Genomic DNA, 16,525 nt, shown 5'->3' with positions numbered 1-16,525 from the left:
AATCATTTTTATTCTTAATGAAGTAGGCAACTTTCTGCATTAAACCGTTTTGAAATCACTTTTTTCGATTTACTCTTATATGTTTTATATTGTTATAGTCTTGTGTATAGAATTTAGTTATTTATTTTTCTTTACTTTCAGATCATTAACCAAGATGGTTTTTGATGAGATAAAATAACACAGCAAGAAATTTACGAACCACATTTTACCTCATCAAAACCTATCTTAGTTAATGATCTGAACGAAAAAAAGTAAGTTCTATACACGATACCATAACAAGATTTTAAATCTAGACGAGATATCAATGTCTTTTTAGAATATCACTTCGCATCTTCTTCGACTAAACTCTTTAATTTCTGTGTTAATGCTGTGTAACACTTTTAATCCAGATGTGTAATGCATGTTATACATTACACTTCAAATGGTTGAATTACTATACTGCAATATACCAGAGTGAGGCAAAATTATACATACCATATCAATTTCTGTTAAATTTAATTTTTTATGTGATCTTTATTGAAACAATTAATTGTGATTAAAAAAGAGAATTTAAAGTGATAATTTAAAAATATATCTAGTAAAAAGTAATTTGGATAAGTCATAAAAAGGTAATTATTGAAAAATTTTCTGACGAAAAAAGAACATTATTAGAAAATGATCTGACGAAAGGGGTGAATTACTAAATTGTAATATACAGAGTGAGACAAAATTATAGACACCCTACCAATTTCTGTTAAATTTAATTTTTTATGCGATCGTTGCTGAAACATTTAATGATGATAAAGAAAGAGTAATTAAAGAGATAATTTAAAGATAAAGTTAGTTAAACGTAAAATTGGATACATTATAAGAAAAGGAAATTATTTGAAAATTATCTGACGAAAAATCCTGCATACCTTTCATGAAAAACACTTTTAATTTTACAATTTTCAGCAAATACGCGTATTTCATATTTCCGTGATATACCATTTCGATATAAATCTTGAATTAATCTATTTGGCATACTATATGAAATCATTTTGAAGTTTCTAAATCTCCTTCATTCATGGTACATAGTTATAAGATAGATTTTATCATTCGACTTAAAATAAAAAATAAATTGATCAGTCAAGAGTTTGGTCAATTTTAGTATTGCTGTATGTTTACTGGATTCGAATTAATTAATGGGGGAGATTTCATAGTTTAAAATATATTCAATTTTCTGTTTATCTATGTATCAAATATTTACCCAGTAATAATAAAAAGACTATTTTCAATAAAATTTTAATAATTAACATTTAATGTCAATAAATTAACTGAAAAATTTCTTTAAAAAGTCATACACGAAAATGATTAGTTTAGTTTGAAAAATTAATAAAATTGAGTGAATGTAAAGAAAAATGCTAAAAAGTTGTCAAAATCTAAGATTATTCGAGATTCCAAGAAGAAGAGTATTCTTATAGTTGTGCTTGCCCTTGCTAAAGCATTCACTAAATACAAATTAATTAATTCTGAAGCAAACATAGGACTTTTCCATTAGACTCTACGAAAAAAATTTTTTTAATCAAACCTGAAATAAAATAAAGGCTATATCATCAATTTAACCAAAAGTTTGATGTATGTTGCCATTAATAAAACTAAAACCGTTGTTAAAAAAGAACCGCTAACACTAGAGATGTGTTTGATCTGATCTCACTTTCGGCAATTCGAACCTGTATATTTTTAATCCCGCACCACCCAAGCCCGCTAAAACCCGAGATTCGATATAACAGCTTCAATGTGTCAGTGTCAAACATTTTAAAAATATATAAGATTAAGATTCGCAGTGATACAACATGCATTTTTTAAGATTACCTACTTATGGATTATTGCATATATTACTTCTAAATTGTTTGTACTTAGTAAGTTTGCATTTTTATACATAATAACAGATTGTTATATGTATAATATATATGATTAATAGATCGTTATATTATGTAATATAGATAGATTATCACATAATATTGAGAAAAAAAACAACGTTCGTAATAACAAGTAGTATATTTATAAATCTTAAATATGTTTTGGTGCCTCTATCATCCGCAGAAAAAGAAAATGCAGGGAGGGTAAAATAGAAGAGATTCAAACCACTCTGCTAAATATGATTTGTATCATATCTTTATCCCTGCAATTTTATCCTGCTTATGATGGTGCACTATGGGGGGGGGGGGGCAAAACGCGTCTGTGTTTTAATAAATATGCTATTTGCGATTTTAATGTTATTTTTACTTAATCACAATCTTAATTAGCCGTCACAATGTAATTATCTTGTCAGATTTTTATATATTTATTTAGTTTAATTAAAAGTAGAATAAGATAAAATTTTATCATAAGCCCGAAAAACTCTTTCAGCTAACAAGTCCGAACTGATGTTGGGCTCGGCGAGGGCTAATCTCGTCTTGTCTCGAAAGTAACTGATGGGTTAACTAGTGGTTAAATAAAATAAGGCAGGTTTTCATGTTACCATATGATTTAACTCGCATGATCGTTTGCTTGAAATTGTTTGAGAACTTATTTATTTTTCGCCTCTTAAACAAAGAAAAGATTAAACATTTGCGTGCAACAAAACAAACAGAATAAAAGGAATTATGCATTATTTTAAGTAACTGCGTTGCTACAAAGAAAATACTGGTCGCGTGCCAAACTGATGGCAACTAGCCATAAAGTGAAGAGTCGTTTGTTAAACTTACCTGACTCACGCCATTCATGGTGAAGATTCAACATCATAGGTAAATTAATTTACCACTATTAAAAAGCTTTTACAGTATATGAAAGGATATTCCATAAGAAAACTAATAAAGCACTTATGCACATTTATTATTCACGAACTATGCAGGTATAATTTTAGTGGTACTATATTGGTTTATATCTTTACACACAACTATTTTATGTTTTTTAATCAATTGAATAAATTTTTATATAACTGGTACTGATATTAAAGTCCTACTGAATCCTACTGAACATTAAAATTTTCTAACTGAATATTCTCTAAATTATTCCATTAAATCATACTTTTCATTATTTCAGAAGGAACGTCCCAATAGTGCTCACTACTATTCAGTTAAATAATATTTATATGTCTAAGGGAGCACTATCGGGACTGTATACCAGGTGATGTAATTTCTCATATCTGAAGTAACCAAATATGTCCTATGGTATCCTTTGCTGTATTAAAAAATTAGCTAACCTTTTCATCTCCAGTTAGTTGATTTTTCGCAGTATCCGTCGCAGTATTTTTATATCCGTCGTTGAACAGCCGACCCAATTTTGGGCTTACGATTATTAATGTTCAACTCCATAGACTTGTAATTTTGAACCAATCCAGAAGACAAGGAAACTCCTGGATCAGTACCCACAGCAGAGGCATTGATTTGTTATGGGAACATGGAGGACTTTGAGACTCGACATATTTAACGTGCATCAGTCACCATTTATTACACTGGGAGTCTTCGGCCGGCTGGGATCGAATCCACGAACTCTCGGACATGGGCCCATTGCCCTACCAACCAGGGTATCCCAGCATTAAGAATTTGTAATAATGGTCCAAAAAATAAATAAAATTAATTAATTAGCTATGACCTAAGCCTCCCCCCCCCCATAAAAAAACCAGCACCAAAACTGCCTATTTATCAAGTACTTCTTGTCAACAACAAGAGAAACGTCTGTAGAAATAATAATAATAACAAACATTTGGTACAGCAATATTCATATAATCAAGTACATTATCAAAATTTTCCTAGCTTTCAACGCATTAAAAACATTAACAGCCTTATTTTTTGACCAGAAGCTAAAAATAATTAGTCATAGGTTGCGAATTTTCAACAATTTTTTATTATGTGATGTTCTGTCACAACTTATCACTAAACTTTCTGATAACTAGTGCAGAGATATTCACTTATCCTTAAATTGTTCAAGCCTATTATTACTATAAATTTTTTTTTTGTTTTTAATTTTTCAGACTTTTTTACTCTTTCGTAAAACTTTTCTAATTTTTTTTTCTATCACTTTTACGGGAAAACCGAGATTCTATATGATACCAAAAGAGCATTAAAACTTACATAGTATTAATTTTGGGAAGGAATGTAAAATATTTCTTTCACCGAAACAGCATTTAACAAGAACAAAATTAATTTTCTCATTTGATGCCTGAGAGTGGTAAGCTAATAACTCGTAGAAATAGTTTTAATAAACACAAAAATTTAAACACAATTAAAAAACAGATTGTTTTTTTTAAAATTCCGATAAATTTTAAAATCACTAAATAAAAAAATTTAACAGTTGGTATGAATCCCATACAAACACTAACGCTTATTAATAAAATTTACTATTTATTTTCACATACATATTATATGCAAATAAAAAAATAAATAATTAAAAAATACGTTAGTATATGTGAGGCATACTCCAAATGATTGAATCATGACAGCACGAGCTTCCAAATATTTAATTTCATGAATATTATACTCGAGATTTGCAATTTTCTAGATATTTAAAATAAGATAATTGTCGTTGTTTTAGAACTTATGGAAACAGGATTCAACGAAAATTGAACAAATGAAAATTACCGAATAATCGTTTTGGTGCTATGAACAATCATTATACTCATGAAGTGCCCGAAGTGTTAATTGCCAATCAGGCTGATTACCCCTCCTTCCTTTTTTACAAATAGCGTTTCAGGTTCTGAAATCATAGATAAAATTTATTTTGCCTATTTTGAAGTCATTATTAAGTTATAAACAACTATACTTTTTATCTTGAATAAGCCATTAAGCTTAATTCATTCTGCAGATAAAGAGCATTGTTAGCTAAACAACTTTTATTTTATTTAAATTTTAATTTTTTGTTGGCTTTTTTAATTTAAGACTTTTTTCCTTAATTGAAAACTTTCATATTTACGTTTTAAAAGTCTTAATTTAAAAAACTAAATTCTAAAATTAGAATACAAATTCTACTTTTTGAGTAATAAATTCATAAATATTTCTTATAATAACAATTTACTAGCTGCATTATAAATTTAACGAAACACTGTTTGAAATTAATTTTTTTATATATGTTAAACGTGATTTTCTTCATTGGTATTAGTAATCGCACATTGGGCGAAATTCCTGCGATTCTTTGTAAATTACTTTGTTCTAACTTAACTTTTCTATAATTTATATAGTATAGCAAAATAAGCTAATATATTATAACCAATGTATATAACCAATTACATATTATAACCAATATATACATAACCAATTATATATTATAACCAAAAAAACTAGCCGTATTAAAAAAATCAGCGCTTAATTTGATAATAACACTTCGGGTCCTAGTCAATATAATAGAGAAAAGCCACATTTGCAATCCACTTTATCATTTTTAATTTTGGTTCGAATAATAATGCTGATTTTGGTTCTTTAATTCAGTTGAATGCTCTTAACAACTTTTTTTGTGCTACCGATTTTATTTTCATATATGCTTGAAGAAACTACATAGAAACAACTTTAGAAATATCATCTACAAATTATTATCAAAGTAACTTGCTATAGGAATAAAGAGTCATACATATTTTGACTACATATGAGCCTTTCGCAAATGAGTTACACTACTTCACGACAAATAATCGAATCAAGTCAAGTAATCAAGCTTAGCTGTGTATTTCTTTTCAGAAATATATTAGTAAAAAATTTCATACCATAAATATTATCTCAATTCACAGTTTTAAATCACATTTTTAGATTACCAATTGATGTAACGATTCTATAGACTTTTCTCTTTCTGCAGAATATGCTAAAAACTAAACACAATAGGCTGTTGCGATTAAAATAATAATAAAATGTTGAAAATTTTTTTTAGAAATTATCTTATTTAATAAATGCATTTAATAGCTGTAAGATTCTTATAAAATGCAGATTCAAAATAAAGAGTAAAAAATTACCTTCTCAGATTCTTTTTAACATATTACCTTTGAACGGGTAGTTAAACAAAACATAAATACACTAGACAAAAACTGTTTTCAGTGTGAGAAAAAATGTTTTATTATCAAATGTTACTCCACGAAACATTTATTTTTATCATTATTTCTATCCCATATTACTTACAAGATAGCAGTTTCCACTATTCAGTTCAGAAAGTTTTCACTCTCTTTCTGATTTTCCGGCTCGTTTAAAATTTAAAAAAAAAAAAAAGGAAAAAGTATACATCATTTAACAAAAAATAACAATTTGAATCAATAAATATAACTATTTTTGTTTTATTTTTAACTAAATTTTCAAAAGCTATTAACTAATTATAGTAAGTAATTAATTAACTAATTAAGTAAAATTATGTAATTAATTAATTAACTAATATTAATTAACTAATTAATAAATTATATTAATTTAACTTAATATAAATTATTCGAACATAATATATTCAGTTTAAAGAACAAAATTATCAATTAGATTTTTTTTCTTTTTTCAAACCAAAGAGTTAGAAATAAATACGAATTCAAAAAGGCAAGGATAAAATGAAAAAAACGTTAAGTGTCATTCCCAAAAAACTGACAAATTAATGAAATGCATTTCCGCATTTTTTAAAATAATTTAGAATCTTTCTACTTATAAAGATTTTTGATTGTTTTGATGTTTTTCCTAACAAAAAACTTTCCCCTTGTATAAAATATAGATATTCGAATAATTTAAAAACTGTCGTATTCCTTGAAAACAAATGTCCTAAATCAATGACCAAATCAATCAATTAAAAAAACTATTTCATGCAACACTAGTTCTTAACCTAAACACAAAACGCAGGTGCTCTTATATACAACATGATGCATATTTAAAACGTTCTGCATGCATCTGCACAAGCCAAACAATGCACATCTTTTTTTTAAAAATTAAAAAAAAAAAAACAATTATTGTATCAATTTTCATTTCAATCAAATTAGCCAATCATTCTAACAGTAGTAGTACTTTATTTACGTTGCACTAGAGCTGAACAATGGGCTATTGGTGACGGTCTAGGAAACAACCCGGTGGATGATCCAAAGACATGCCATCACAATTTTGATCCTCTACATAGGGGATGGCTTCCCCTCTTTGGTAGCCCGATGACCTGCGCCCGACAATCATAATTACAAATGTGTATAGAAAGTAATATAAACTTTTGATTAACAGAAAAAGTATATGAAAATTAGTTGTTTGAAAAATCTTATCAATAAACCATTCAAAAAAGGAACGCTGTTATCTGCACGTTCATTGCATCGTGGTATAAATCATTCATGAAAAATTCTGCTCCATGTTGTTCCATATGAAGATAAGTGTAGCCTGTTGTACTTGTCCTACCAACTGGGGTAAATGTTTCTACACAACATGATCTTTTAATTATTATGCACACCTCTGCACTTATCAAATAATGTAGTTCATAAAGTCTTATCTTGCTCCGCGTTCTTTGTGCAGGAAAATGTAGTCTGTTATGCCATTTTTAATATAGAGTGCGAAAAAAAGTAAATATATATATAAAATAAATAAATGGATCACGCTGAATAATTTTAGATCTAATGAAAAGATCTTCACGTTTTAAGACACAATCTTAATGCTACGAATGGGTGATCTCAAATATGTTAATTAATAAGTGTAGGCGATCTAAAATTTAAGTGCAAAAATATAAAATTTGAGGTGTGAAATCAGTCGAATAGTTCTTGAGAAATCAAATCGTTTTTTTTTTTTTTTTTTTTTTTAAAAAAAAAGTAGTATTTCGACATGCAAAATAAAATTTTTAAAATGATGTAAAAAATTTCATACATTACAATTCGAAATTGTTCAACTATAATTAAATAAAAAGTATGAAAAATAATAAGTATTTACTAAAAGTTATTTTTAGCAAGGGACTATCTTTATAAAAACGAGTTTTGTAATTGAGAGAAAAAATTTTCCAATTCGTTTAAAAATTTCTCGAGATGCTGCGAAATACGCAAAAATTAAAATTAATATTTAGGGATCCAAACTTTGAACCGCACTCCTGGCCAAACTATTGTGCCCGTATTTCCCAGATTGTGGCTACCCCCTATATTTTGGGGGTCAGAAATCTGAATCTGTCGGGAAAAAAGGCATGTTTATTCCGAAAAATTACGTTTTTACGTCTGATTTCGTAACTTAAAATATCATATACACTAATTAATTAGCAAAGGTCCCCCCCCCCCTGAACCATTGAGAGTGAGTGAAGATCCTAGAACGTGAAGATCCAATCATTAAATCAAAAATTATGCAGAAGAAAAAAAAAAGTGGTAATCTAGAGAAACTGAGCCAGGGCTATATACAGATAATTTTGAAATATATTATAAAATCCCTCGCGAAACTTAAAATCACTCTTTATTTTAGTCTTCGTAAAGTTTTACAACTGGCAAAATAATCTCTATTTGTTCCCATATGTAACTAAATATTTATATTATATTAATATTAAAAATTCATAACTAATAAAAAAAAAAGTAATTCCAGTTTGTTCGCCAATGTATTTTAAAACATAAAGACAGAAAGAAAAAAAAAGATATCATAAGAGGGCATAAAAGATCGTCTAAAATGATCACTTTAAAATAATCTATCACACTAAAAACTAATTTGTTTGAGAATGATGTCGGTTGCCGGTGGCTAACTAAAAAGTGAACACATTCCAGTTCAAATAGAGCAATAAACTGCTTTTTGGGGATTTCAATTTGTTTTTTATTCTTATTAATTTTTATCAAGATCATTAGATAGTTTTTATTCACTCATTTAAATTTTGATTTGAGCGCCCTCTAGTGAATATTTTCATTTTTCACAAAGATTCTAAAATTATGAATTCTGGGGAGCCATTACGGTTCACCCCACTTTTTGAAATCCCCTGAGAATTTAAATCCAATCTTTGTATTATTCCCAACCCATTTAGTGAGAATTTTATTAAAATTCCTGATCTTTTTTAACTAATTGTATTCCTGTGAAATATATGTCTTTTAACCTTTCAGCATTTATAACTTGATATCATTTTCCTTCATAATTAAATAAAGCATTTTGTCCCGTTATATCTTTTAAAACAAATATTTTTGAAATCTACAAGAAATTTAAATCCATTCTTTCTTCTAGTATTCATAGTGCTCAGTTACCACTGCTGTGGAAGAACGTGCCAACAGCCCCACTAAAGTAATCCTTTCTCTTTCTCCATTTATTGCACCTTAGTCTTGTCAGTTTCTGGTGAGTTACTCTCTTTCTTTATTTACCTTCACATCCCTCTATATTAAATGAAACTAACTCTTTCCTTTTGACAGCTTCTCTTTTAGATTAGTGTTTCCTCAACTCCTGGAAGACCTCCTATTCTCCCTCCTTGGTAAAGAGTCCAGCACCTGATTACTCGAATCTCCTGATGTCAATCCCGCTACCTGTATCTGGCAATAAGAATTCATCCCTAGGCTCCTGACAGGAAAATCCTTCTGTATCGACTAACGGACCCTTGGACAATCGAAACTTTTATTTACTATTTACGCTTATATATACATACATATATATATACTTCTATATATATATACATGCAAAGAACCAAAAGCTATTTAAGCCTAAAAGAAACATATCAAGCCTGTTTTCAGGGTAAAATTGTAAAAAGCTAAAAAAAAAAAAATTGTATCTGTTAAACAGAGTTTTACAAAGTTGCTAGGAACTAAGTGCCTGCTGCCGAAGGTGGAAGTCAGTGTAGGCAACTCGATCCCTTTTTCAGCAACATATCTTCGCTCCCATTATCAGATTCAAATGTTAAAGTTTAATCGTTATCACTGTTTCCCTTCCCTTTCCAACCCATAATAAGAACGTGCCAAAAAATGTATACATTTCCTAAACGTTGTACCATCTTAGATTCATTTCCCACTATTTATCCCGTTTCGGACATTACTAAAATAAAAACAAATCAGCCTCTACGCTACTGGTATGTTTTACTTAAAATAGATTAGAAATTCGTGGGGAAATTGTTGGTTTGTAATTAGTTCTTGGTGTTCTAACGGGTGATCTCGGAAAAAGATCTCTGTTTCCAATCTTACTTTTTTGTGTGACTTATGTGACGTAATTGTTGTAAATATTTTGTTTTTCTAAAAGAGACCGCGGTAAAACATTTTTCCACCATTGTTATAAGCAAAGTATTCCGTACCGTTAGTTGAAGCCCGAAATGCAACTTTTGATCGAGAAACAGGTCCTAATTATTAAACATGTCCTAACATGAAGGAAAGAGTTGCTTACGCCCTAAGCTGATGAAGGAAAGATAAAGATCCAAGTACAAAAAGACAGGTGGAAGGAGAACCGGAGTTCTCCATTACATATCACATTTTTTGAGACATTGTATATGCACTATTTCTAGATGTAGTTGTTATTGTATATTATACAAGTGCATCAGCCGGGCACTAGGCCTCAAAGTTCCGTAGTGTTGTCGTACTGCATCAATAACCAGTAACATTATCAAAATTAAACTAAATGATTGAAATAATTTTGCGCCGCCAATATTTTTAACTTGATACAAAAATGGGATGGATCTCTAAAGTTCAAATTATGGGTTGTATGATGTACTTAATTTTCAATTTAGAGTGAGCTGTTTATAATGCAATAAGATTTTGTGTTCAAAATTTGAAAAGTGCAGTATAAGTCAAAGTATAACCTTTCGATATTTTTAGCATTAGTGTGACAAGTGTTGACTAACACTGCCCAAATATTTTATGTGCCAAAATAAGAATGAGAGATATAGTAAAGGATAGCTAATCTTCCAAGAGATTCTTTAATTATAATAGTGGGCAGCTCATATTTTTGAAATTTGTTTTTGTTTTAATCAAAATAGTCTTCCAAATGAAAAGTACTAAATTACAGTAACTCAAATGCCAAACTGATGAAACATATCACAGAAATAATTTTTTTCTCATTAGTGTCTATTTATTAAGAATTTTCTCTTTACTGCACTTAGATTCTGAAGGTTTTGTGGTAAAGCAGCCAGATAACGGGCGGGTGCCATCAGCTCTGTTAAGCACTGGTATTGACTGGGTATTTTATAAGTAATTTGTACGAGAGTACAGAAAATGGGACCAACTCATCTTTTCGTACTATTTTCTAAAAGAATCAATTCTCAGCCGGTAGAAGTAGCCTCGAAATTACTCTTTGTCAACAAAATCAGTACTGGGAAATTCTACCGTGGAAAAGTAAATTTGTGAATGGTCCCTTCAATATAAATTTCTTTCCTTTATTCTTACCTCCAGTGGCAAAGTGAACCGTTCAGAGGCCCTTATATAGAGCTCAATTAGATGCGAAGAGTTTTTGGCGCCCAATCGTTGCTTTTCGGTCTTTACAGCACCTGTGTTTGATGCTTCGTAGGTGTAGTTTACCATTATTCTGTAAGTGTACACCGGACAATCTTTTTAATCTCGAGCACTTCTTTCACAATTTCCTGGATTGATGACTCAATAATTAACGAGCTTATGAGGGTCAATATTTTCGGGGCTCACGAAACTTGTTTGTTTTGTTGATTGACGGCGAAAGTTCTTCCTGTGTTTCAAATTTTAAACTAGTGTGGTTTTACAAAGATAAAGCAATACATAGTGTTTTGAAAAATCGATGTGGTTTTACTTTACAGTTGTTTGTTGTATTGCGTGTCGTTGATTTTCTAGTATTTGACTGCGGCGGCGAGACAAAAATTGGATGCTCAGTTTTGTCAGCAAAGTTTGTTATTGCGACAAAGGAATTTATTTACACGCTTTGTAAAATAATATATATGAGTGTTATTGTGATTCAAAAGAAAACAGCTGAATATCTATGCAATTCTTTGGTCTCAGAGCTGTTTCTATGAGTTGAGGAGAAGATGTTTTATAGATATTTTAAATATGCCTCTTAAATTACATTTCATTTAATTGCAGCAGAGATTGGAGGAAATTACATATCAAACGTTATTTTATTGTTGATTTTCCATCCAATTAAAGCATATCAAAATAAATTCTATCTCCTCACATATCACAAGTCAAATGAATGTGAATAAAAAAAAAAGGAGGAGTCTTTTAAAACTGCTTCTTATATTCTCAATTATTTATATCAGATGGCTCCTCCTTAATCATATCAAGAGAGTTCATTTTCTTTGTTCATTTTTTTCTCTTTTTTGTCATGATATCATATTCCACGTTATAACATTTTTTACTCAACACTCTTGTGAACATGTTGTATTCTTTCTGTCTTGTGAAGCGGAGGAGATGAGTCAAATTGTTTCTGGTTAGCACAATTATTCTCTGGCGAGCACAAATATTCTACGTGTAACCTAAACAGTATTGCTGAATTTTTTTCATTGACTGTACAGGATTCTGTATGGTGGCTAATAATAAAACTGTTGTTTCTTTTTACGTGAATATTCATTCACACAAATTCACATGTTTCACCAAAATTATAAATGTATGTTAATTGTATGAATGTTTACAATAAAAGTACTTATAAGAGAATTCTAAGCATGTTTTCATTTCTTTCCGCACACTTTTGTACACGAAGATGGTAAAGCATATTTATTTACAATACAGGGAGAGTTTAAAGCTACACGTATAAAAGTTAAAGGCCTGAAATTGAATAATAACGCATTGAATTTCAAGTTCTACTCGTTATACAGCAGAAAAAATTATTCTGAATATATTTCTATAGTCATCAATGATATCGCACTCAGAGCTTTCATTTGCAAAGCAGTTGTTTTTCAAGGCTGCTACATAAATGTTATTTTGATCGAAAATAATTGAAAAATTTTGCAAAAAATATTCTGAGAAATAATTGAACGATAACTCGATTAGCTCCCCGTTTTTGGAAATGATAGTCCGAATCATTTTAAATTAAATTTATTAAGTTTTTTAAAGCATATTTTTTAATAACAAATAAATGAAAAAATCTTAAATAAAATTTAGAGGAGTTATCAGACAAGAACTCGAAGACTACATCCAGATATATTGTTTTCGGCATTTTTTAAACTTAAAAGACCTGACAACTTAAAACTTTCATTTTAGGTTTTTCATCAAGGAAGAAAATATAATTTTCAATTTTTTAACAATTTATAAATACCCATGCACCCCCTTTGAAATTTCAATACCATTTTTTAAGCTTTTAACTGGACATTTTAAATCGATCGGTGACAAACCAGGGGATTGAGCACAACAAGGAAAGGTGGTATTACTGTCAAGGATGCAGTCCTGTGACACCCTTGTTGAGTGTTTCCGAGCATTACCCTGTTGAAAAATGATTCCCGTGAGTCCTGCCATGAATGAAAACACATGGGGTAACAAAATGTCACAAACGTACTGTTGGGAGGCGTCTTCGGTCAATATGTGAGACTGATTATGTGAGGCCGGTGTGCCGCTGTATGGATGGGTGGTCTAATGTAAACAATAACAAGCGTCCTTAAACCGGAAGAAATTTAGAAAATTTCCGGTGTATCCCTCCGCTTATGTTATGACTACGAGGCGATGTGTGAACAAGCCTAATATTCTATGCAGTTTTGTGTAATTTGGGTTCAAATCTAAACATAATTGTACCATTCATAAGAGCTTTCAGAAATGTATTGATTCTCAGAGGTCGTAAGGCCACAAAAAAATTTTGGAAAGTTAATATCTCATTGTGAATAATTCTTAAGGTTTGCCATGTTTTGTATTTTATCCCTTATTTGGCTACATTTGAATAAAATGTCGCCAAAAATAACTTTAAAAATATCTTTTTAAGATAGCCCAATTAGAAAATATTCTAATGATTATAATATTAATATGATAATGCTGAAGTTTAAAGGCTGAAAGAAAGAACTCGGTACGTGTGAAATACAGCGAAAGATATGATGCAATAATATGATGGCGCGTTTTTTCAATCTGCGGCGTAAAAATATATCGGAAGCAGTAACCCGAAGTCCTGAAAGAGCAATTTTACCACTAGCGCCACCACCCTTAGCTTTACACGATCACCCATCCATAACTTAGGTACGGTTGACACCCACCATTGCCACCATTTGGAGTGGAATTGCGGTTGTTGAAATTGAACGGCAACTGAATGGAAGGAATCCAAATAACACTGAACATCTGTTCAATATCTTATATCAGATAGATTTTTGGAATTTTAGAGAAATAAAACATTAATTTTTAGTTTAATTTCAGATTTCAAAATATCATTTCATCATTTATTTCATAAAGAAAGTAAAGAAAAAAAAATTTTTTTTAAAAGGCTGGTAAAAATTTTATTATTTATTTGTGTTTTTAATTCTTTCGCAGTTTGGTTGGTAAACAATGTAAATAAATAATTTTCTTAAATGGCGTCAATGTTAAAAAATTGTAAATTCGAAGTTCATATTGCTTTAAAAATGGTCAAAATAAAGAATATGAATTACCATCTAACATCATACACCTTCTGAATCTAATTCCATTAAGAGAAAGCAACGTGTCATTATAATAACTCGTATTGCAGAGCCATAGTTAATAGAAATCATAGTTTGCCCTTACCATAGTGTTTTTAATCATCATCTTCGACTATTGAGATTTCGTTGCACATTTTTATTTGCACTTGCTGCCTTGCTTTAATAAATCTTGTTTTGGAGAAAGTATGCTGTTTAACGCTGTTTTTCGAAGTTTTGTCGCCAAGAGAAATAAAAAAGTCAGTTTTACCAGCCCAGTTTACCGTTTTATCAGTAAAGTCATAGCCTTGCACATGAAGCAATGCGATGATTTTAAACTATATATATAATCTTGCAGTGAAGAATTATCTGGGTTATAAAACAGACAAATAACTTAAATATTTTAAAAGTTTCTCTAGTTCCCACCTAGTTTATTATCAAAATTACTGCCTTATTCTCAGTTGTTGCCAATTTCTATGAGCCCAAGTAATGCAGAATTGGAGTAAGTTTTTAAAAATTAAACCACAAACACATTTCATTTTCACCAAACTGTAACTTTGTTCCATAGTAACGTTTTGCACCATTTTCAAAATAAGCGTAGACATTGGTGGCTTTAGATAGGCTAAACTTGACCTAACAGTCATGAGAAACAATTGCAAACTCACAGCAGTTATAAAAATAGCATATTATTTGCAAAAAAAAAAAAAAAAACATTTCATATAACAAAGGAGCCTTCGAAAAACAGCCTTAAGGGGTTAAAGTGGTTTTAATTTCAATGCAGAACTCACAAAGCAAGCATCAGTATCATTACAATGTAAATATTTTTTCTTTTTATAACTTCTGTCCGTCTAAAATTTAACTTCGAACTTGGAGTTTTTTTACACATAAGCACACACCACAAACAATATTTAAATGCAAATATTTTGTGAAATAATGTAAAGAACTTTTAGAATTTAATTTTCGTTAGAGCTGAAAATTGAAAACAAAAAAAAAATACTATGATGTCTTGTATGCAAAATAAAATTTGTAACGGTCTTGAAACAACTTTTTATATGCAGTCAATATGCTACTTTTAAAACAACACTAACTCAAAGAAATTGAAAAATAAAAAGTATTTTTTAAATTAAGAAAAAATAACCTTCTTGCATTTTTATAGAAATAAATTATTATGACTCTAAACAAATATGAAACATTTTCTAGTATTTAAGAGCTAATATGAATTTAAGGAACATACTTAACTCAAACCAATTACCCAGTTTTAATTTCAGAGATCTATTAGATGTTGAATAATCCTGCACACCAGAAGTAAAAAATGTGAATTGAAAAAAAAAAAAAAAAAAAAAAACAGATTTAAAGAAAAAAAACTTTGAAACTTTAAACAAAATACTCGATTTAATAGACAAAATGAGGGAAATATGTTATCTTCAGTTTTAAGTATTATTCCTGTAACTTTAAAAATTTATTGAGTATTATTTTATACTTGGTGCTTAATTGCTGAAAATGAAACAGTTCATAACATATTTTTTTTTAAAAAAATAAATAAAATAACGAAAATTTTGATGAGAAAAACAATTTAGACCCCTTAAGAATATCACAAAATACTTGGAGTATGACCTGTATCATTTAAAGCTTTTGTTCCAATATCTGGGTGCTCAGAAAGCTTTTGGCTATAAAATCAATGATTTTTATTAAAAGTTTTCTTATCAGTATGAAAAACAAAAATGATATTTCTTATAACGTTTTTGTGAAGAATAAGGTATTAAAATCAAATTTTTAAAATTAAAGTTGGGGTAAGTACAAAAAAAAATTGCCTGCTTTCAATTACGTATGTATGAAATATAAAAGAAAAAAATCCTTTTCCGAAAAGTGCAAAACTATAAATGTAGTTTTAATGATTCTTAAGATAAAAAAGTCATTGTGTGCTAGAAATAATTGCGTCAGTTAGTCTTAAAAAGTTAAGACTAAGTAAGTGTATAGCACTTTTGAATTTAAAAAAAAAACTTAACTTCGTATTTAATAAAATTAAATTACAATAGTTTTCTTTAATGTTTTTTGTGGATCCAAAATTGAATAAATTCAGTGTCTGAAAAATTATTTGTCTTTAAATATTTTCAACTGTGGCATGGCAATAGTATTTTAAAAATATTTATATAGC

At 29.4% G+C, this 16,525-nt stretch overlaps 1 protein-coding gene across 1 annotated transcript in view; it reads left to right on the top strand.

The window, feature by feature from the left end:
- LOC107456709 (poly(rC)-binding protein 3) overlaps positions 1–12,460 on the top strand; it is a 128,295-nt gene extending 115,835 nt beyond the window's left edge. The window contains exons 13-14 of the mRNA XM_016074650.5: positions 9,099–9,206; positions 9,281–12,460. Coding sequence (XP_015930136.1) covers positions 9,099–9,159 — 61 coding nt within the window. The 3' untranslated portion in view covers positions 9,160–9,206; positions 9,281–12,460. The remainder of the gene's footprint in view (positions 1–9,098; positions 9,207–9,280) is intronic.
- The last annotated feature ends 4,065 nt before the right edge of the window (positions 12,461–16,525 follow it).

This window comes from Parasteatoda tepidariorum, chromosome 11, assembly GCF_982258835.1.
Source record: "Parasteatoda tepidariorum strain Cologne lab strain chromosome 11, Ptep-v5.0, whole genome shotgun sequence".
NCBI lineage: Eukaryota > Metazoa > Arthropoda > Arachnida > Araneae > Theridiidae > Parasteatoda > Parasteatoda tepidariorum.
Note: the sequence above shows the minus strand (reverse complement) of the source record. Positions and strands in the feature narration are given on the sequence as shown.